This window comes from Gopherus evgoodei, chromosome 2 (assembly GCF_007399415.2).
Source record: "Gopherus evgoodei ecotype Sinaloan lineage chromosome 2, rGopEvg1_v1.p, whole genome shotgun sequence".
In the NCBI taxonomy this organism is placed as follows: Eukaryota; Metazoa; Chordata; order Testudines; family Testudinidae; genus Gopherus; species Gopherus evgoodei.
The window spans coordinates 151,727,472-151,751,265 of NC_044323.1; the positions used below are offsets into that span (position 1 = coordinate 151,727,472).

The 23,794-nt window shown below is 46.2% G+C and overlaps 1 protein-coding gene across 1 annotated transcript in view; it reads right to left on the minus strand.

Moving 5' to 3' along the window:
• LOC115645011 (1,5-anhydro-D-fructose reductase-like) overlaps positions 1–21,402 on the minus strand; it is a 63,662-nt gene extending 42,260 nt beyond the window's left edge. The window contains exons 1-4 of the mRNA XM_030549423.1: positions 21,227–21,402; positions 20,762–20,848; positions 20,383–20,495; positions 18,858–18,979 (exon numbers count right to left, since the gene is read on the minus strand). Coding sequence (XP_030405283.1) covers positions 18,858–18,979; positions 20,383–20,495; positions 20,762–20,848; positions 21,227–21,402 — 498 coding nt within the window. The remainder of the gene's footprint in view (positions 1–18,857; positions 18,980–20,382; positions 20,496–20,761; positions 20,849–21,226) is intronic.
• Positions 21,403–23,794: the final 2,392 nt, after the last annotated feature.

Sequence of the window (23,794 nt, forward strand, 5' to 3'; positions counted from 1 at the left end):
GCGCTAAAAATGGAAAATTGCTGACTGACTGGTAAATTGAACGGTTAAAAATAAATGCCACATTTTGTTAGTTCTCCATTATGTGTTCAGTTTCAGCTCCATGTACCATGCAGACTTTGCCAGGGGGTTTGGCAGTCATCTCTGCTTTGGATTCACTTATTTCTTAATGTTGGGATGAAATATTTTTATTTTCCTTTAGGTTATCAAGGTTTTTTCTTTATTTTTTTTAATGAATGCTCTTATGAAGAGTGGTCTACTCGGTGGGGCACTAGAGTAGGATTTGGGAGACCTGAGTAGCTGTTTAGAAGCTTGTGCAGAAGGCTTTGTTAACTGCAGACCTTCCTGCATGTGCACCCAGACTGCCTTAATTAGAAGCTGGAAGCTCATAAAATGATCAGCAGTGAGTTATATCAGGTGTGCACGCTGGCAGTCATTTTGAACACCAGTCTGAGCTAACCTAGCCTATGCAGAAGATAGAGCTGCAGAGGATGGCCTAGAGCAAGTCTGTGGAGTGAATCTCAATAGCATTTCCTGTAATGTTACAGGTTAGTTGGACCTTATTTGTCTGCAGCCTTTATATGTTAAGGTATCTGTAAAGTCCTTCTTCTCACAAAGGAAAATAAGTACTTTTTTATATTGCAATAGGGTTATAGTTAAGGGGCTAGGGAAGTTTGCTACTTGCCTAAAAGGCTGTTGCCTTACTCTGCTTACTTTAAGAAACAAGTTTAGAATGAAGTAAATAGGGAAGACATACTTATGTGGAATATATATTAAGAAGCAATGCATGGCCCTGCACCCAGACTGGTAAATCACCATTTGAGTCCAGTGCAACCCTGGAGGTAGGAGATAGAGCTGCTGGGGTAACCAGGGGTGAATCTGTGGTTTGGATCTCAGGACAGTTTCCTGGAATTTTACAGATGTCAGTGGGATTGAGACTGGAGAAACAACCATAAAGGATGAATTGTAGACTGGAGGCCAAATGTCTTTGTGAGCAGTAGTACAACAATGATGCTGAGGACTAATCTACGCTAGAATCACCACAGTGGCACAGCTGTTCTGCTGCTCGTGCATTGACACAGCACCACCCACACTGGCACGTAGGTTGGTATAACTTGCATCGCTTGGGGACTGGCTTTTCGACACCCCTAAGCAACTTAAGTCATAGCCATGTAAGTGCCAGTGTGTACAAGCCCAAAGACCCTTTGTGCACCTAGCAGTTACAGTAATTGTCAGCTTTTCTTATTTAAAGTGGTGTGTGCACTCAGTATTGTGGATGCTGAAACAATTGGTTAAGTGGTACAGCTAAACTTTTTATGTAACTGCTAACGTAATACTCAAGTTGAGCCTATGTGAAAGCAGAAGGTCTCTGACTGCCAGAAGCCCCAATCCCTGTACGTACTTTGTGTGTGTAAATAAATCTTAAAAAATGGGGGTTAAGCCATGTGTTATATTTTTCATTTTAAAGGAAAAAACAAATCTTGAGTTCTTGATGTTAGTCTAGCCAGGGTGTATTGTAAGTCCTGTGCTGTCGAGGTTTATTGTTGGAGTGTTTATTGAGTAGGAAGAAACTTGAAGCTGCTAATTGTGTGTGAGACTCTTTTCTGGTGAAGACTGGTACTGGATTCTTAGAAGGAAAAAAGTGTATTCTATTAAAATGTTCTGCTTTTAGTACTGAGAGAGTTGCTACAGAAAATCCACCTGTAGTCTCTCCCAAGGATGTGAATTCATGGTGTGTGCAAATACTTTGTCCAAGAAATTCTGTAGCACAGAATTGGTAAATAGGCGTATTCCCCTAGGTGTAAGTTACATATACATAAATGCTTGACAGGCTGTGGTCTCTTTTTAGGTGGTCTGATGAGGATGGGAATTCCCACCCCTCACCCCCACCCTGCCCTCTTGAACATATGTACAATTCTAGGACCAGTTTAAATGGAAATTTATTTAGGGTTCTGAAGTTCTTTAGTGATCTCACTGTAGCTTATTAGGAAAAACGTAACATTTTTGGTACCTGAATTTGTTGTTTCAGTATTTTATGGGGGAAGTGGGGGAATATGTGAAATTTGAATTTGATGAATATTTTCATCAAAATTTTTAAATAAAAAAAATGCTTACCAGCTCTATTGCTCGTTGGAAAAACAGGGGCAAACACTTTTCAAAGCTGATGTTATTTCCCCCTCCCTCCAAACTTCAACCAAAACAAAAATCCAATGTTTGTAAAACTGCAACCAGCTGTAGTTCTGATTTAACTTTTTCCACCTTCTGAACCCCAGCTGGGATCAGAGCCCAAACTTCTAGAAAGTCATGAGAACCCAGATTTTGCAGTCTCAAAAAATGTGGATGTGTTTTGGATGAATGTCTGAGCCAGAGCTGAGTAAAATATTCAGCTCAGAATGCAGCTCCATTCCAACTAAACCTTGGGGTTGAAGGTAGTGTAATTTAAGCATGATATAGAGCAGTGGTTTTCAACCTGTGGGTCATGGAATAGTTAAAAGTCCGGTCGGCAATGCTGCCCAGCTAAGGAAGGCTATTTCCTACCTGTTCTGACACTGTGCTGTGCCCGGGAAGCGGCCAGCAGGAGGTCTGGCTCATAGGTAGGGGGTCACAGGGCTCCATGTGCTGCTTCTGCCCTGAGCACTAGCTCTGCACTCCCGTTGGCCAGGAACTGGCCAATGGGAGCTGGGGTGGCGGTGCCTGTGAGCAAGAGCTGCGCAGAGCTGCTTGTGTGGTTTCACCTAAGAGCTGAACCTGCTGCTGGCCACTTCCAGGGCACAGCGTGGTCCACGGTGTCAGGACAGATGGGAAGCCTGCCTCTGCACCCCAGCTGCGCTGCTGACTGGGAGCTGCTGGAGGTAAGCCTACACCCCAACCCCCTGCCCCAGTTGTGAGCCCCTTCCTGCACCCCAAATCCCTCCTCCCTGGCCCCACCCCAGAGCCTGCACCCCCAAAGCCCCTCCCTCACCCCAACCCTCTGCCCCAGCCTGAGCCCTCCCAGACCCTGAACCCCATCCTGCACCCCAAACCTTCATCCCCAGCCCCACTCCAGAGCCTGCACCTCCAGCCCAGAGCTCTGACTCCCTCCCACACTCCAACCCCCTGTCACAGCCCAGAGCCCCTTCCACACCCTCATTCCCGACTACAGCCCTCCCACCCAAACCTCTGCCCCAGCCCTGGGCCCTTCCACACCCCAAACCACTCATCCCCAGCTCCACTGGGTCATGGGCATCACCAATTTTCTTCAACTGGGTCACCAGAAAAAAAAGTTTGAAAACCACTGATCTAAAGGTAATAGCACAGTGGTATAGAAAAGTGTTGGTAAGAAACTAGACTGTGTTTCCTAGGCATAGTCACATGATCTGAGTCAGTTATATGACAGAAGTCAGTATTTACTGATTCCAGCAGCTACTGTACAATGTATATTATAGTATTTGTACAAAGGTAACCACTGTTCAGTATGTGTTACCTATCTCTTCTTTATGCCTGATATATAGTGGATATGAATCTTCTACAGCTTCCAGGTAGCAGGCTTAATCTGTTAGCTCAAGCTATTAAGGCCCTGCCGTTAACTCTGGAGATCTCAGGTTCAGTCCCTAGAGACAACCAAGATCAAGGTTGTTATATCTGATATTATGGATCTTGAATTTACTTTTTCTTCAGGGCACAGAGGAAGTTCAAATGGAGCTCTTCCTTGCAAATATCTGATTCTTCATAACATTAATAAATCAAAGTGGAAAAGGGTTACCATGTTGCATTTCAGGAGGTATGCAGATTAAGATCATTTCTATACATTTGAATTAGAGTGGTTCCAGGGACCTGGTGATGATTTTGTCAGTTTGGATGCTCAACAATATTTAAACATTACATGATAGAGGAAACTGCCCCACTTCCAGTACCTACATCTAGGCTGCTGGTGACCACTAGCTATGTGCCTAACTTGTGGTAGCAGTGTAATTTTTCTAGTTGGTGGGTTATCCCTTATTGCCCCAAATAGGTCCAGGCTGGGAGGCTAGTTCCTTGAGTAAAATTTCCTACCCCCATGGCAATAACAGTTGAATATATTTTTACTTCATCTGCTGAGTTTGGCGGATGGGCAGCCATCGGGGAATTAGGCCCAGTCATTTCAATTTGGTCTGATTTGTTGATGGATCAATTTGATTTAGGTCAGTTTTCTGTCAAGCCACCGGGGGATAAGAACACTGCTGACGGCTGCAGGCAGCCACTATACAGATTCCTGCCACCAGCCGAGCTCAACTTTCTACCCGCTCTCTCTTTTCCATGCTGGCATGAAATCCATCCTACATAATAGCCCTGTGGTGTTTGAGCTAAAAATAAAACCAAAGCACATGCCTCTCAAATGGACCACATTGAAGGACATAATGATTTTAGCCCCAAAGGGCCAGATTTTTCAAAGGTATTTAGTTGACAAAAGATGCAGCTGTGCACGATCAACAGATTACAGTCTAAGACTGTAATCTCTTCAGAGCCAGGATGCCTCTTACTATGTGAGGAATCAGAACCTAGCACATGGGGCCCTGATCTCAGTAAGTTCTTTAAGCACTGCTGTAATACATAATTTTTATATAGCTATAAAAAATTCACGTACTTAATTAATGTGCAAGATTTTAATGTGTTTGGAGATAGATGAAAAATAGTAGATGCAGTAAACACAAAGTCATTATTGGGTATTAGCATTAACTTCATAAGGAGCCTGCTCATATTGTTTAAGTACATCAGTGTCATACCAGCAATGGTTCAAGAGACATCTAGATTCTAAACTCAGAGGCTGGGACTGCTTCTCACTACAGGTACGTCTATAATATGGGATTATTCTGATTTTACATAAACCGGTTTTGTAAAACAGATTATATAAAGTTGACTGCACACGGCCACACTAAGCACAATAAGTCGGCGGAGTGCGTCCATGTACTGAGGCTAGAATCGATTTCTGGAGCGTTGCACTGTGGGTAGCTATCCCATAGCTCCCGCAGTCTCTGCCACCCCTTGGAATTCTGGGTTGAGATCCCGGTGCCTGACAGGGCAAAAAACTGTCACGGGTGGTTCTGCGTACAGCCTCACCCCTCCCTCCATGAAGGCAGCAGACAACCGTTTTGTGCCTTTTTTTCTTGGCTGAACTGTGCAAATGCCATTGCACAGCAAGCATGGACCCTGCTCAGATCAAGACCGCAATCATGGACGTTTTAAATGCCTCACGCATTCTCATGCAGTCTATGCTGAACCAGGACCTGCAATTCCAGGCAAGGAGGCGGCGGCTATGGCCTTGTGGTGACCACAGTGATGAGGACATGGACACAGAATTCACACCGCAGGCCCCTGCGCTTTGGAGATCCTACTGGTAATGGGACAGGTTCTAGCCGTTGAATGCTGATTTTGGGCCCGGGAAACAAGCACAGACTGGTGGGACCGCATAGTTTTGCAGGTTTGGGATGATGCACAGTGCTGCGAAACTTTTGCATGCATAAGGGCACTTTCGTGGAACTTTGTGACTTGCTTTCCCCTGCCCTGAAACGCCATAATACCAAGATGAGAGCAGTCCTCACAGTTGAGAAGTGAGTGACAATAGCCCTCTGGAAGCTTGCAACGCCAGACAGCTACCGGTCAGTCGGGAATCAATTTGGAGTGGGAAAACCCACTGTGAGGGGAGGAGTACAGAAAACGGTTTGAAGAGCCCTTTATATTAATATAAAGGGCCTTGTTGTATGGGTGAGTGCAGCGTTAAAATCGGTTTACTGCTGCTAAAATCAGTATAAACGCATATTTGTACGGCACCTACCACAATGGAGCTCTGATCTAGATTGGGGCCTCTAGATGTTACAAGAGCCTCTAGTATCAGCCATCAGTGTACAGTTGGAATTCTGCAAACAAAACAAAACAGGAATATCCTGAAGGATATCGAAGTGAGATGGACAGTAACTTATGACTGATAAATGTCTAATATATACTTAGAGCCTGGTCCCAAGCCCATGGAAGTCAATGGAAAGCCTTCCCATGGAGTTTCCCTTAGTGCCGTCAAAGTACAACTCTTACAAATACTGGCACTGAAGAAATATTGCTGTCATAACCTTTGCCTAATTGTAACTTTGCATAGGACATCTTTCCCCACAAACAGCTTGTCAAAGAAAGTCTATGGGTGATCACCTGTAATGCTGTCAAACTCAATTACTTCCAAATCTCCTTAAAACTAACTTGGTCATAATAGGGAGTGTTGTTATTATAGAGTTAAAGGGGTCAGGGTAAGTACCAAGTGCTACTAAATCAATTTATTGAGCTCACATGAATGAAAGGGATACTAGCAGTAAGACAGGGTGTGTACATTATGGACTAGATTAAGCAAAGGCTCTCAGGTATCCTTGAGTAAGCCAGTAAATTGCAGCCTGTTGCTCATTCTTGAAAGCGAGGGTGTATAAACTCCCGACAGGCTGATATAGTAACTCTTGGTTAAATTCTTGTTACAGTTATTCTTATTGAAAGAAGAAATGATAGTTGCAAGTTGTTGGAGAAACAGATTTTTTATTTAGGTTGGGTCCAGCAAATTAGATACATTATTATTTTAGCAATTGTGTGGAGGGAGAGAGCTAAACAGGCTTTTTGGTAAACAATTCAGCAAGCATTTGTACCTTTTGTTGTTACATATGAGCAACAGCTGTATTTTGTTTATATATAGGTCATTTTGCTATTATTTTTATTTGACTATAGTTTACATTTAACACAAGGTCGCAACAACTTCTCACACAGTTCTTCCCCCTTGCTTTGCACGGTCCTCGCTTCTACAAATCTTATGTTGTTAGGGTTACAGGTAACCTGACTCTTGATTAAAGAAGAGACTGTTTACATTAAAATCCCCTTCAAATTCCTGTCAGTTCTTGCTCTACTTCCACACATCCCCCTTTTGTGCTTTTAGCACAACTAACATTTTTAAACCTTTATTTGCATTAAGCCTTGGATTTTAGATTAAATACTTTAATTTTAGGAGTTGTAACTGGATGCAATGACAATGCATGATTAGCATGGACATGAAAGGTATTACTATTATGTTTTTTACAACAAAAAAAATTTCAACTAAATAAAAGCAGTAACATTTTTACAGTAATATGATGGGGTTGTAGTACAGTTTTAGTTAAAGCACAATATATTACTTTATATATAAAGTAGACACTTTATAAGCTATATGAAAGGCATTTTTAAAAATTCACTATATATTTTGAAGCAAATGGATTTGCCCTTGTAATTTGGAGAGTCTTTGAACCTTTGGTAGCAGCGAAAGCAAATTTTGAAACCAACTAGGTACTAAGGTAGTCCAGTTAAAGGGTGTTTGAACTTAAGGGCTAATTGTAGAATTTTATTTGCAGGCCAGTAAATACAATTGCCTGCAGCAGTGATGAGATTAAAATGTGTATTTTGCAAAAGTGGTGGCCTTAACATACACACAGCTATTATTAGCTTGGAAAAGCAGGTGTCCTGTCAAGGTAGTCTTTTCCTTTATATATTTTTTTTAGCAAATATCAACAGTGACAACTTTTTTTGGCTTTAGTTTATGTACACACTGAAGCTGTGTGGAGGGGGAGGGTTCTAATGGCCAAAATATGATTTTATTTTTATTTAAATTTTGGGTGTTCTACTAGGAGCACTGACTAGAAATCAATTAGGTGATCTAATTTTTTTAAATGTTTTGGTGAATTATTCAATTTTCTATGCACTTTTTTAATGGACCTGGCAGATTTGGTATGTGGGAGCCCACACCCCTCCTACCAGCCCATATGTTTAGATTTACCAAACCAGCACAAAACTTCTATATTACTATACAGGTTACTCAGAAGTCCAAACAATGCAGTTCCCTTAAAGTACCCAGCCTCAGGCCTCCATCCAGACACAGATCAGATGAGAATTACTGAAAATTCTCATCATCTCATTGTATAAAAGAGAGGTTCTCCTGATCCCAAAGGACCAAGCCCCAGACCCAGGTCAAATTTTAACTTAGATCTTACCCAAAATACATGCTTAGAGCCAATTCTTAAGTATCAGAGGGGTAGCCATGTTAGTCTGGATCTGTAAAAAGCAACAGTGTCCTGTGGCACCTTTAAGACTAAGGCCTTGTCTACACCACAAAGTTGCAGCGCTGGTGAGGGAGTTACAGCGCTGCAACTTAGGAGGTGTACACATCTGCAGGGCATCACCAGCGCTGCAACTCCCTGTTTGCAGCACTGGCCGTACACCCATTGAAACTCGGGTGTAGAGGATCCAGCGCTGGTCATCAGGTGTAAACACTCACCAGCATTTTTCTTGACCTCCGTGGAATAAACAGGTATCCCAGCATACCAGAGGAAGCCTCTCTGGTAATCAAGCAGGTCTCCTTCCCCGCGGTTTGCTCTCGCGTTCCCCTAACCCCCGTGCAAGCAGATCTCCTTCCCCGCGGTTTGCAGGGGGGTTCGGTGAACGCGACAGCACACCGCGGGGAAGGAGACCTGCTTGCAGGGGGGTTCGGGGAACACCGGAGCAAACCGCTGGGAAGGAGACCTGCTTGGGGGGGGGATGTTCGGGGAACACTGGAGCAAACCGTGGGGAAGGAGACCTGCTTCCCCACGGTTTGCTCTCGCGTTCCCCTAACCCCCCTTGAAGCCGCCCAACAGCGCTGCAGTGTGGCCACATCTAACACCACTTGCAGCGCTGGTTGCTGTAAGTGTGACCACTCTGCAGCGCTGGCCCTATACAGCTGTACTAGTACAGCTGTAACAACCAGAGCTGCAAAATTGTAGATGTAGACATACAGATGTATTGGAGCATAAGCTTTTGTCAGTGAATACCCACTTCATTAGATGCATGTAATGGAAATTTCCAGGGGCAGGTATAACTATGCAGGCAAGAATCAGTCTTGAGATAATGAGATTAGTTCAATCAGGGAGGATGAGGCCCTGTTCTAGCAGTTGAGGTGTGAAAACAAAGGGAGGAGAAACTGCTTTTGTAGTTGGCAAGCCATTCACAGTCTCTAATCCTGAGCTGATGGTGTCAAATTTGCAAATGAACTGAAGCTCAGTTTCTCTTTGAAGTCTGGTTCTGAAGCTTTTTTTGCTGTAAGATGGCTACCTTTAAATCTGCTATTGTGTGGCCAGGGAGGTTGAAGTGTTCTCCTACAGGTTTTTGTATATTGCCATTCCTAATGTCTGACTTGTGTCCATTTATCCTTTTCTGTAGAGACTGTCCAGTTTGGCCAATGTACATAGCAAAGGGGCATTGCTGGCACATGTTGACATTGCCGTGTAGACATTCAGGCTTGCACTGGAGTTTGGGCTCAGACCCCAGGCTCCAGCCTGAGCATCTGCACTGCAATTTTACAGCCTCCCCCCCCCCCCAAGTCTGAGCTCCACAAGCTTGTCTCAGCTGACCAGGGCTCTGAGCCTCAGTGTAGTGGTTTTTTGTTGTTTTTCTTTTTTGTAAATCGTGGCATAGGCATAGAGTTACAGGCCCGGGGTCGGCAACCTTTCAGAAGTGCTATGCTGAGTCTTCATTTATTATTTAAGGTTTTGCGTGCCAGTAATAAGTTTTAACTTCTTTTTTAGAAGACCTAAGTATATTATAACTAAACTATTGTTGTATGTAAAGGAAACAAAGTTTTCAAAATGTTTAAGAAGCTTCATTTAAAATTAAAATGCTGATCTTATGCCACCGGCCTACTCAGCCCGCTGCAGGCCTGGGGTTCCGTTCACCTAGGCTGGCAGCAGGCTGAGTGGGGCCTGCAGCTGGAACCCCGGCTAGTAAGGGTCTGGCACCAGAACGCCAGACCGGCAGTGGGATGAACGGGGCTGGTGGCAGGGACCCCAGACTGGTAGCAGGCTGAGCTGCTCAGCCCGCTACCAGTGTGGGGTTTCGTTCGCTGGCTTCTGCCAGCCGGGGTCCTGGCTGCCAGCTCAACTTAGCCCATTGCTGGTCTGGGGTCATGGCCCTGCCCACACACAGTGGGTACCTAGCTTCTCCCTGGTTCTGGCCCATTCTCTTCATTTCTCTCTGCACTGAGCTGAGGGTGGGGGTGCACTGAGTACAGGGCTGGGGGTGAAGGAGCAGGATGAGGGTTGGGGTGCAGGGTCTGGCCAGGAGCTAGAACGAGGGAGGGGGCTCAGGGTTTGGGCAGGAGGTTTAGGTGTGGAGCACTTACCTGGGCAGCTCCCATTTGGTGTGAGGGGTAGGAGTGGGGAGGGGTAAAAGAGTGGTGGAGTCAGGGCATGGAGTGGGGGCGGGAGTTTAGTATACTGGGAAAATTTATAATGACGTTTCTTGGTAATGATTCACAAAGAAACTGGACTTTGAATGAAAGTTAAGGAGAGTTAATGTGATCTCCAACCTCCTCTGCCCTAGTAGATAAGGATAACATGTACAGACATACAAATGAAAGATTGCTAAACGGTAAAATTAAGAACTTTGTCAGCTATATTTTAAAGATTTGTAATTAGACAGTGAATCAGTGTAGAAGAAACATGAGCCAATGTGTTTTATTTTTAAAACAAAGTAGCTGATGGCTCAAATTTATGTTATGACTGAGAGTAACAGTGTGCTACAAGTTCTGAGGTAAAGACAAACTAACAAAGTCCTTTCTCTGGAAAGCCCCAAGGCAAGGGGGCATAAAATGACATGACAAACTGGAAAACCAACAGGAAAAATGCAGAATTTGGGTAATTGAAGCATGCACGTGCAGAATCATGGAATCAGAACTGGAAGGGACCTCAAGAGGTCATCTAGTCCAGTCCCTTGCACTCAAGGCAGGAGTGAGTATTATCTAGAGCATCCCTGACAGGTGTTTGTCCAACCTGCTTTTAAAAATCCCCAATGATGGAGATTCCACAACTTGGCAATTTATTCCCATGCCTAACTATCCTGACAGTCAGGAAGTTGCTCCTAATGTCCAACCTAAACCTCCCTTACTGCAATTTAAGCTCATTGCTTCTTGTCCTATCCGAGTGAATTTGATATAAATCACCAGTCAGGAAGACTCACGTTAATCATGGTTTTCTACATAAAAGTACATTCTTGTTGGCTGTTAGAACCTTATCCTTCACAACTTGGAGATGTGATCTTCTACAAATGTAACCTACTATGCTTTTGAAAAGAGTGGTTTTGAAAACTTTTCAAATTAGTTTTACTGCCATAGCAAAAAAATTTGGTTATTTCATTTACCAAAGGTAATTGAAGCAGCTATTTATGAAGTCATTCGGAGATGAACTCCAATTCAATGGATCAATCAATATTTGGAGGATCCTTGCCATGCTGCTTTAGGAGGAGATCAGACAGATGTTTATTGTTTTAGTTAAATCCAGAATACTTAATGTGGTGGTTTTAGTTCTCTTCAAAAGCAAAACATAATATTTTAAAGAAAAAAGCATGTTTCTCGCTTCTCACATTTATCTTTGTCCAGATCTATTCTGCCCCCCCACCCCAACAATCTTCTAGTCACTGAACTTTTTGAAACTTCACTTTTAGAGAAGTAAGGGATTGATGTGGTATACACAAATTTGCAGTGGGACAATAGAGTTGAGGTCTGTTTTCTCACCTCTCTATATTTAAAAACACTTTTTGCTGTTAATATGTTACCTCTGGTGACAAAGCCAGTGTTTGAGAACTGCAAAACTAAGCATCTCTGAGGGTATCTTCTAAGACAGAGCAGTGAGTCCATTGGGTAGATGGAAAGCTTAACCTAAATCTATACAGAAGCCTGCTGAACCCCATAAAACTGGGTCCCTAATTCATGAACTATTGGAACTCATTTACAAAATGTTTCTTAAACATTACATGAATATATTCTCATAACTATAGAATTAAAAAGTTATCCCTATTCCATGATGAGATCTTTGAGCTATAATTTCTTAATTAAAACTTTTAGATAGGTTTTCCTCAAAAAAGCATTTTATAAAAAGCCCAGTTTTAATGATTTTTTAAATTGATTTTTATCTACCCTGTGTCCTATCCTCAGAGGTTAAGAACAAATTTCCCCTCCTTCCAGCAACTTATGTCCCCTCTTAATCCATTTTTTCCAGATGATACAAACTCAATTTTTCCCTCATTCGTCATGTTTTCTAGACCTTAATCGTTTCTCTTTTCTGGATTTTCTCCACTTTGTCCATATTGTTCCTGAAATGTGGCACCCAGAATGGGACATAATACTCTGTGCTGATGAGGCCTCAACTAGAGTACAGTGGAAGAAATCCTTCTTGTGTCTTGCTTACAACACTCCTGCTAATACATCCCAGGATGATGGCTTTTTTTGCCACAGTGTTACACTGTTGACTCATTTAGCTTGTGAGCCACTATGACTCCCAGATCTTTCCATAGTATTCCTTTCTAGGCCGTCATTTCCCATTTTGTATGTGGGTAACTGATTGTTCCTGCCAAAGTTGAGTACTGTGCATTTGTCCTTATTGAATCTCATCCTATTTACTTCAGGCCATTCTGAATTTTAATCCTATCCTCCGAAGTACTTGCAACCCCCCCTGCCCCTCCAAGCTTAGTATCAGCCACAAACTTTATAAGTGTACTCTCTGCCATTACCTAAATCATTGAAGATATTTAACAGAACCAGTCCTTATGGGACCCCACTTGTTATGCCCTTCCAGCATGACTGAAGCACTGATAACTACTCTGGGAATGATTTTCCAAGCCATTGTGCACTGACCTTTAGTAGCTCCATCTAGATTGGATTTCCCTAGTTTGAGAAACAAATATTGTTTATAATATACAAGTTACCCAAAACTCAAAGGATTGATGTATTGGAGAAGACACTGGACCTGAAACTAAAGGACAGGACTAGAGGACCAAGTGAGGTCACAACTATCATGGAAGGACTTCTTGGTGCCTCAGAGCACGGTAACATGGGCCTATTTACCAGTTCCATCTTGTCTGTTATTTGCCTAGAAGAAGAGTCCAGATGCTATCAGTGACAATAGTTGTCTGAAATTGAATAAAATAAGGTGAAAATTGATTCACCTTAAATGGAGTTCCCAGCTTTTACAGCCAACAGCAGTGACCTAAATCACTCATGAAGACAGCTTTTACAAATACAGTTTCTCAGTAAAAAGCTGGGGAGACTTTGGCAAACTAGTAAGGTACCTGAAACCACTATGGCTTATTGTTAAGTGGCCAGGTAGCAAACTCAGTTTGACCAAGGCAAAAAGGGCAGCTTGAGCCCCTGTCTTTCCTGATAAGAATTGCGTTGAAGTTGCTGATCCTGCTCTTTTAAAATGCATGTATGTGCCCCAGAAATGTCTATTGGGGTCTCAAGGCTGTGAACTCTGGGAAAACCCACATCTGGTTAAATCAATCAGAAGGAGCCTCTTGCTTGATCATCAAAACTGCTTACTTAACAAGGTTTCTTTAGGGGACATGTATAAAAAGGGGAAAAGCTTAAGACTGGCAGGGAGTAGGGGACAGCCTGTTTGGGACTGGTCTCTCCCTCTGGATGCATGTTGTGTTCCCCACCAGCAGATGGAAGATTTGGCCACCAGAAGCCTGCTGCTGTGTCACTCGAAAGCCACATTCAGCTTTGGTAAGTGAGGGTTGGGGTGTTTTACTAATCTTGTTGTGGATGTATGTCTGTCTCTGTAACTGCTTGAGACTAAGTAAAGTTTAGCTTTAAGTGAAAGCACTCATGTTGTCCTCTGTGCCAGCCATCTATCGGCTGGACAGCCATGTCTCCCCTGATTTGTTTCCTGACACCTCTTTGCCCAAAGTGAGTTACCAAGAGCTTTGGGTTGAAAGAACCCTGGGTAACGGTAACGCCCCATGCTCCCATTTTCACCAGTAGTAGCATGTTGCACGGACCATATCAGAACAGCTTTCTGCCCTGTTAGTCACAGGTGACAGTGCATCCTGGTCAGAGCAATCACCTGAGCCACTGACCACATGCAGGTGCAGATCAGTGTGTGGTTGGAGTACAGTCCTTTACGTCTTCTCCTGGAATGGCAGGAACAGTCACCTGTACCAGGAAAGGTCACTGAGCTGGAGCAGATTCCAGTCAAGGACCAGAATGAATCCAGCACTGATTTTGTAAGCAAGTGGTTTAAGTGAGGTGAAACTTGAGTACGCAAGACAAGTCAGATTCCTGAAAGGGGTATGCCTCTTTGTTATGCTGTACAAAGCACATGGGATCTTCTAAGGGACAAAGGCAAATATGCCACATTTATGAAATTACAACTATTAGCATATGCTTTTTGGACACTGCCCCCTCATGCACACAAGTCCTGCGGATGGACTTTATAGTTACTAGTCTGTAGTTGGAGTCAATCTAATGGCCAGTTAGATTGAGCACAAGTGAGGAACTGGGCTCTGTTGGTCACAGTCCAGTGCTCCGAGGCTTTGTGGGACTGAACCCAGAGTTGCATGGCAAAACACCCTCTTTATAGTTGTAAATTCCCATTTGAGTCCATGCATTTTGCAATGTCTCCCTGTAATCGTTAGTCCTTAAGTGGTGTTAAACTTGGGGTTTTCTGCTGTTATCATTTGATGGTCAGGCTTCACATTGTTATTGGATATTTGTTATCTCACCTTTGAGGTGCCTGCCTCACCTCTGAGGTCATCAGTGCTGCTGTGTTGAGCATTGGATACAGTGGATGTTTTGTTTGTCTTCTGGTGTTTCCAAGTCTCTTCATGCCATCTTCCTTGACCATCTGCCTATAACAATGGCTTTCACACCTCCTCTTTTCCTGAGGCATGCATTCCTCATTCACATAAACAGTCTGTCACAGAAACCTTCAAAGGTCTACAGAGAGCAGTATTTTATATTCAGCAGAATACATTGTAACTTGAACTTTGCTAAATCTTATAACTGAAACAATTCACATTGGGGTTTCAGGTCCTGGACATTTCTCTAATCTATGTGTCATAGACACAGTACAAAGTCCTGTCTCTTACTAACTCAATTTTATAACAGGTCCTACAATTGGCATATGGTAAACAGGATCCTAGTCTCAGACAGTCATTCTTTTGTTATTCAAAAAGGGTTGCTGGTAGAGTGGAAATCAAAGTTCACATCAGGTCTTATAGTACAATTATAAAATCCTGCTCCTACATCCTATTAACTATAAAGAGGTCTGAGCCTCAAATGATAAGCAATAGTCAGTTAATTGTACACACTATTAAGGGTGTTAACTTCCAACATTGTTGAATCCACAATATTGCTGTCTGGACAATTTTGAGTGGGAGCCCTTGGTGGCCACTCAAAATTGTGGCAAAGCAATAGAGGACTTCATTACCACAAATATGGTGCATTATTATTCTCCCCTCCCTCTTTTTCATTGCTTCTCTACAATTCAGAAAATTTGACAGCCCACAAGTATAGCCTTGTGTACAATAAAAGTGCATCAAGTGAGGTCTTATATAAAAGCCAGAGATAGACATTTCTAAATATCAATGTATTAGCACCATTAGGAATTACGGATAATCATAGATATGCTTTATACTATTGACTTGCAGCCATCTTTCTGTTGCCAGTCTTAGATTTGTGAGCCCCACCTGTTCCCCCACAGGTGGGGACTTGCTTCCAATTAGTGGATTTCTTAGCCTAAATCTCTTCCTTATTTGCTGCTTAATTGGGCCTGCCTGGCCTAAGTCAATTCTCTGAGGTCCTGTGTGGGGAGTAAACCCCATCACAGGTGCAAAAAGACATTGGAGTTATCCATATTTAGGGGACTCAAGGACCTTGGTCTAAAAAAAAAAAAGTGTCAGAACATAGGGTCCTTCAACCAAGGAGGTTGAGGTCTCTGGGAAGTGAATGCAGTTGAGAAACCTGCTTCGAGGAAGATTGTAAATTGCTTAAATTTGTCCTAGAAGCACATTTTTACTTTTGTTTGTCACCCTTTCTAGATTTACTCCTCATATTTGGAGTCACTTAAACTTTTGACCTAGTCTTTAATGTACTTATTTACTATAAAGCAATTCAGTGCTGTGATTACATTGAGTTATTGTTAACCACAAATAAGCTATTGCTACCATCTCTTTAAAGGAGCAGCAAGCTTAATTTCGGTGCATGTTCAAAGAGAAGGCAGGCCACTGCAGGGAAAAATAAAAATTTCTGGGGAACTGAGGGGTAGGGGTTTCTGTTGGTTAGTGGCAAGGCAAGGTTTGGACTCGCAGAGTCATGAAGAGTTTCCTAAGAGGACAAACAGGTACATAAGGGAGCTGTCACAGCTTAGCAGTGGCACAACTCACTTGCTGAGAGGGAGAGTGGTAACATACTAATTCACAATTCTAGGAACCTTGGCCGATTGTCACATTGGCAGCTGGTTTGGAAGAAATTCAGGTGGGTGTGTGAGCAAGTAATAAATTGGCCATGGAAGCTAGGGGGAGTCAGTGCCTCTGCAGGTCACTGTGGGTGCTCTGGGCTGAAGCACCCATGGGGAAAGTTTAGTGGGTGCTCTGCACCCACTGGCAGCCACGCTCCCCTCACCCCTGAGTGAGGCACATCCCCACTTTCCTCCCAGCACTTGCCATGAGTAACAAGCTCTGGAGGGCAGGGAAGGAGAGAGGGGAACACAGCATACTCAGGGGAAGAGGCAGGGCCAGGAAGGGGTAGAGGTAAGCACCCACCGGCACCAGCAGAAAAGTCAGCACCTCTGGTGACCTGCATGCTTGTTTGCTGGCCATTAGCCTCCAGGTTGCGAGCACAGCTTTCAAGGCCCCCAGAGGTGCAGGGCCAGGGTTACTCAACCCCTTACTAGTCTGGGTTGAACCCTCAGATCATCATACCTCCACCTCCCCACCAATACCTCCTCCTGCTCTGGTGATCCATTCCAGATTTTAATACCTGGGGCATCTGAAGTACCATGCACAGTCTCCCTGGATGTGTCATGCATGGTTACATCTTTGTGATTGTGAACTACAGGGCTGATGCCACAGCATTGTCATACCCCAACCCCCTACCAGACTCATTCAACTTTTCCTCCTCCAGCCAGGCCCCACACTGGTCCATCCCAAAATGGTCCCCAAGCTAGATAGATATCAATAAAATCATTGGTTTCAGGGTAGCAACCGTGTTAGTCTTTATCTGCAAAAAGAACAGGCATACTTGTGGCACTTTAGAGACTAACAAATTTATTTCAGCATGAGCTTTCATGAGCTACAGCTCCATTCTTCAGATGCATAGAATGGAACACACAGACAGGAGATATTTATACATACAGAGAACATGAAAAACTGGAAGTATGCATACCAACAGGAAGAGTCTAATCAATTGAGCTAACTCAACTCCTGTCTGTGTTCCATTCTATGCATCCGAAGAATGGAGCTGTAGCTCAAGAAAGCTCATGCTGAAATAAATTTGTTAGTCTCTAAAGTGCCACAAGTACGCCTGTTCTTTTTTAATAAAATCATTGACTTATAAACTGACAAACCAATATTATAGCTGAAGCTATGTCTCAAAAATAGAGATGAATAGTTGTGCCCCTGTACCCATGCATTTCTTGGCCAGCAGAAAGGAAGCAATGGCCCCAAGCCACAAAAAGGCTGTACTATTTTGGGGTTAAGAGCATTAAGACCTTACACTGGGTTTACAGGGCAATCATTTTGCTTGGCACATCAAAGTAACCCATGATGAAATAAGAAGGGTTTGGGTCACCTTTCCCACACTTAAAAGGTTATCATTAGACAAGGGGTGTGACAAAAAGGACTAGGGCCAAGAGTGGGGAAAAAGGGGAGACCTACATTCTCTCAGTAGCCAGGGGTCATTTCACCCAAAAGTTACTTAAGACCAAGAAGCTATATTAGGGTGATTGTGGGTTGGCAGTGTCCCTCCCCTTCCAGATCAGTGGAAAGGGACTCCACCTCACTACACACCTGGGACACCACCCCTTACCAGGAATGAGGGGTCAGGTCCTTAGGTGGGACAGTGCAATCCAACAGTCTCAAGGAGCCCAGGCCCTTAAGTAGTCTGGTATTTAGCATCCTGACTCCATCAGACAAATTCAGGCTTCTGAGCTTAAGGACTGCCACCCCAGGGTGGGGAATAGCAGCAGGGCATAGGGGGACCTAGGCCCACCCTACTCCACAAGGTCCCAGCCCAGGACCCCAACCCAGACAGTGTTCCATCACTGGTTCTGCAGGGAGCTAATCAAAACACACTGATCAGCAGCCACAGACCTGAACTATACTCCATTGTCCCTGGGCTACTTCCTACTCCCACCAGAAGGTACCTGAAGCTCAGGGTCATCCTCTATCTTCTTAAGGTACACAGCAAGCACCAGTCCCAGCAGTTTTTCTCCTAGGTTAGTCTCATTCTCAGGAAGGGCACAATGTAGCTATAGACTCTAGAAACATACAGCTCCCCCCACTATACTTGTGGCTCCGCCTTTTATACTTCCTGCCCTACCCCCTTAGCTTCTTGCAGGAGGGGTGAGTCCAGCTTGGCTCCGCCCATCAGGGATCAGAGAGTGGTCCCTCCCCCTCCAGCCAGGGTGACCAAACAGCAAATGTGAAAAATCGGGACAGAGGGTGGAGGGTAATAGGAGGCTATATAAGAAAAAGAACCAAAGATCAGGACTGTCCCTATAAAATTGGGATATCTGATCACCCTGCCTCCAGCTCAGTGGGAGGCCACTCCATCTCAGGGGTGGGGACTGAACCCTTGTTGCAGGGAGAGGTCAATCACACAGGGCATTTAAAAGATTAGCTTCCAAAGGTTTGAAACAGAAAGAGACCCGAGCCCATATTTAAGCATGGTCCTTGAGCTGCAGATATGTAATGGATACCCAAATCATTTTGTTTGGAGGCGAAGGACTTTGATCACTATTTACAGGGAGGTCCTTCTGCTTGGCACTTCTAGGGGGCTTAAACTCACTGAAACTAGTGTTTAAGACCCAAGCCCTCCTTACAGGGGAGCGGGGGCATGCATGCAGTGTGTCTCCATCCTTTCTCCTGGGCTTTTTCTTCCCTTCTCTTTTCCTGCCATTTCTTTGGTGCTTCTGTGGTCTTGTCCCTTTTGTCTTTAGAGTTGCTAGAAAGAGAGCAAGAGAAAGAAGATTAGGTGTGGGCTGAGTGGATATCATGATTACAAGGTCAATGTAGATTAATCTGAGAAGCCTCTCCTGCCTCCTAGTCTTCTGTGCCTGTCTTTGTATCCCCAGGGAGCAAACTGGCTGGGGGTGAGGGAGCTGCTGGGCTGGAGATGGGCTCCTGCCATCTGCTTTGGGAGTAGAGACCCCCGAAGTTCCTGCAATACCTGCCCAGATGGGTTAACCTATTAAGTGCGAGGGCCTGAGACCACTGCACTCCTCTATTGTTCCCCACCCACTCATCTCTGCCTGGGGCTCTCTGTGCCCCACTTCTTCCACCCCTCATGCTGGGACCCCCATCCACTCTGGGAGCCCCTCCTCTGGCTTGGAGTCAGTTCCCCTCCCCCCACATCAGCATGCTCTGATCCACTTCTCTGCCCTCCCCCACCCAGGGCTGGGAGCCAGTTCTCTCCACATCCCAGGCTGAGACCCCCAACTCCTCCCAGCGCTATACTCATTCCCCGAGTCCTCCGGCCCTCCCCTGGGACTGCGCCCCTGTCCCCGTGCTGGCCCCCAGCTACCTGTCATAGCTGCAGTGGCTCAGGACTGTGATCGTGGTGTCAGCACCATCACCAATCAGCCAGAGGAAACCAGGGTCTCAGCACATTCTGGATGGGCTGCAGACCCCCACCCTGATTTAAGTCTCTCAGCACCATCATGTTCTGGGGGGACACAGAGAGAGACGAGAGCCTGGACGCTTGGTCTCATTCCCTACCACCCCCACTCCCAAGGTCTGGGAACTGCAGAGCCCCTAAAGGAATCATCCCAGATGTCTGGGTCCCATTCCTTCTTCCCCTGGCCCCCCTGGAGCTACAGAGCCCCTTCGTAGCTGTCCTGGATTCTGGATCACATTCCCTCCCCACGGGGCTGGCAGCACTGTTGTCCCTCTCCCAGGAGAGCTGCCTTGGACACCTGGGTGGCTGGGTCTGTTTCCCTTGCTGCACCCCACAGCCCCATCCCTGGCCTAGCAGCACTGTGGTTCTGCCATTGGGGCGTCCTCCCTGATGCCTGGGTCCCATTCCATCCCTGTGGGGCCTGGGCCTGGGAGAACATGGGGGGGGGGTGTCAGAGAGATTGTAGTGAAGAGGGCATGGGAGGGGTCACAAAGGGTGGAGGGGAAAGGGGCCATGGGGGATTAGGGAGGATGAAGGGCTTGGCACAGTTGAGGAGAAAGAAACTGAGGGGGTTATAGTAGTGGAGGGGGCGCTGGGGGTTTGGAGGTACTAGGAGGAGAAGTAGTTAGGTGTGGGGGTCTGAGGAAGGGAGAAGGCACTGGGGCATTGCCAGATGGTGTGGGATGGGGGAGCAGCAGAGGCACCAGGGGGCACTGAGGAAGGGGTCCCACTTGTGCTGGATGTCTGGAATCTGGCAGCAAAGGGCCTCTCGGCAAAATCCCCAGCTTCTCCGGCCTCCTCAGACCCGAACTGGCACCACTTGGTGACCGACACCATGTCTGACCTTCCAGGAAAGCAGGGTCACAGCCAGCCCAGAGCATGACGGTCTGCACGGGTGTTAGCTCTGATCCAGCCCCAGGGCAGGGAGGCAGACTGGTTGGCTTGGGAGTGTGTGTGTGTGGGAGGGGTGGGGTTGGGAAAGGGGACATGGGGCCTTTCCTCTGTAGTGGACACCAGCTCCAATCCAGACCCCAAGCAGGGAGCCTGGCTCGCTCAATGGGAATGAGACACAGCACCCTGATACTGAGAGGTGCTTGGGAGTAAATTTACTTATACACAAAGATGATCTGATCCTTGTAGGTCCTGTACCCAAGTCTCTGGCTCCCCAACTGGGCATAGTGACGGCACAGGTTGTACCTGCCCAGGGAAAGAGCTGTGAACGTCACCTCATTCAGCCCCTGCCTTTCCCCACCTGAGCCAGGGATAGCACCCAGCTTCCCTGCTCTCTAGATCAGTAGCCCAGCTCAAACTGGGGGTCGGGACCCCTCAGGGGATCGCAGGGTTATTGTATGGGGGGTCGTGAGCTGCCAGCCCCCACCCCAAACCCCGCTTTGCCTCCAACATATATAATGGTGTTAAATATATAAAAAAGTGTTTTTCACTTATAAGGGGGTTAAACTCAGAGGCTTGCTAAGTGAAGGAGTCACCGGGACAAAAGTTTGAGATCCACTGCATGAGACCCATCCCCTTTTGAGAACCAGGGGTAGAACTGGACATCCTGGCGGGGCCCGGTACTCACTCAGTTCCTTCACTAGGGCCAGGACAGCCTCTCCTGTGGTGTCTCCTTCTGGCTGCACCATGACAATGTCACAGAGCACCAGACTCCATAGAGACTCATGCTGAGCAGGGGGGCGTGGGCAGCCAGATACCGCACTGGCTTCATCAGCACCTGCTTTCCGGGTAGAGCCCATGACAGACCCACTCCCCTCCCCCATCCCTCCAGAGCCAGGCTGGTCCCTAAACACCCCCTTCCCCCCGTGGAGCCAGGCCGCACTCAGAACCATCCCCCAGCAAGCGCCTCAATCAGTGCTCTTATCACCCGTTCATTGGTCACTTGGCCTCTCCAAAGCAGCGTGCACTGAAGGCCCAGACCTTGAAGGTGGCCCGGGCAATGTGCATCCTAAACAAGAACAGGAGAAGGGTGGGAAAGTGTTAAAGGAGGGGGCGCCTCAGGCAAGCAGGAGAGGGCCTTGTGGGTCAGTGCCCAGCCTAGGGGTATGGGGGGAGGTAGAGAGGGGCAGTGATCTGGCTTATTGCTGAGTAGCTGGCTGGGACATAGGTCCTTTTGACTGGCAGATCCCAGGACCCTAAGGGGAGAGAACAGCCTGGGCTGTGCCAAGTCCCCTTTTCTCTCCCCGGCCCCATGCCATGGGAGTCCTGGCTTCTAGCTCCCGACTAGACCCCAATCCCCTCCCAGTGCTAGGGATAGAGCGCAGGCATCCTGGTTTACAGCTCTCCTCCATGAGCTGGGGTGCATTCTCCAGCTCTGGCTAGGTTTAAATCAAGATGGGATGTTTTCCTAAGAGATCTGCTCTGGTTCCAGCAGGGATTAATTCAGGGCCTGGGTCAGGCAGGGGGCCAGATGACATGATCCCAGGCTTTGAGATCTATGAGAACCTTGAGCTGTCAGCAGAGACCCAGGGCAGCTCATTGTAAGGGCTGACACTACAATCATCATCAGCTGTGGATGCCTTGGTAGGAGGAGGAACCAGGCTGATCTTCAGGTGGACAGGGAGTTTCACCAGCTGCAGCTGATCAGTGGGTAAAGCAGGGCCCGGAAGTTTACTTAAGGGCCGGCTGTAGGCTGGGCTCCCTCCTATGTGGAAAGCTGTGACAGAAAATCACCTTCAGAAACTGTTCCAGCTTGCAGCTAGTTTGGGGTTTTCCAGACCCTCCCTCCTCCGGTGGGTGGGAACAGTCTTCTCATTTCCAGCCTCAGCTGATTCCTGGTGAGTTTATCCCCCTTGGCTTTGGGGCCAGCATTGTACTTAAGCTTCACTGGCTCTTCCTCTTCCCTGGTGTACCTACAGGGAGCAACCACATCCCTTCTTTTTAGGCCAAACTCTTCCAGTCTCCTCTCGGAAGAGTCATGAGCAGTTTCCCTGAGCATTGTAGTTGTCCTGCTCTGTGTATCTCAAATAGGACCTAGGATTCCAGATTAAAATGTCTCAATAGCTCCTGGAAATACAAGGCCTGGTACATCAGCTGATCATGGCCTGACAATGCCAGCAGGAGGACTACCCTGTGGACTCTCAAGCCCCTAAAAACAAGACTGGGAGGTGAGCAGAGACAGGGAGGGAGTGGAGAAACCGTATGGGCTTTGCTTGTTTTATCTGAATATCTGTGACTCTTGTTTGTGTTGAGGGTAAAAGTTACTGTGATTAAACTCCTCTTGCTTTGCCTGCTGTGTAGTTCCCAAAGGGTTAAATTATAAACCACAGTGCCCACGGGGCTCCCTGTATAAACAGCCCCTGCTCCCGACCCCAGATGTGGCTGCATCTCAGCACCAGGCAAGGGAGGTCCCTGTACAAACAGCCCCTGCGCCCCATCCCAGAGGTATGAGGATTCATACCCATTCCAGAATATGTGGCCATGAACTGTTGTTATGTTGCTGGAAGGTGATAATGGCTGTCTATAGAGCAATCACAGACCTGTTGTGTGAAGAGCTTTTCTTTCCAGCTAAGGGGAAGGAGCAATTAAATGCCCCTTTGTGTAGAGATAGCTGTGAGCAATGGGGAGCCACCACTCAAGACACTGGGGTGCATGGCACAGCTGATCAGATGCTTGGGTGTCTCTGGGCCCAGTTGTAGATGCTGAGGGACAGGCTGCGTTGTGTGCAGAAAGTTGGCAGCCAGTAAAGAAAGTCAGGCCCCTGGAAGGAAGCAGAGAAACAGCTCCTTTGGCCATGGGGTGGGCTGGAGAGGCAGGCTTGGGTTTCGGAGCAATGAAAGGGGCTGGGTAGTTTGATTCCCTTGAGGAACAGGACTCTGTGTGTTCAGCATGAGCAACTCTGATTGTGCCAGATGAAAATAGTTCAGCACAGTCTCAAGTAACAGCAAACCACGGGGGCCAGAGGAGTTACTGTAATGTTGCAGATCATGTGTACCTCATAATTCCCCTTCCGCTCTCTGGTGCTACCATAATGCTGCTGACAATGTGCGCTATAAAAAGGGGAAGCTGTTACTATAATGCCACTGATAATGTGTACTTCATACTGGGGCACCTCCCAGGTGGTTTGCTAATGTCAGGGCGTGCAAAAGGAGGGACATGCAGAGGCACTCCCCCTCCCCAATAATTGTCAGG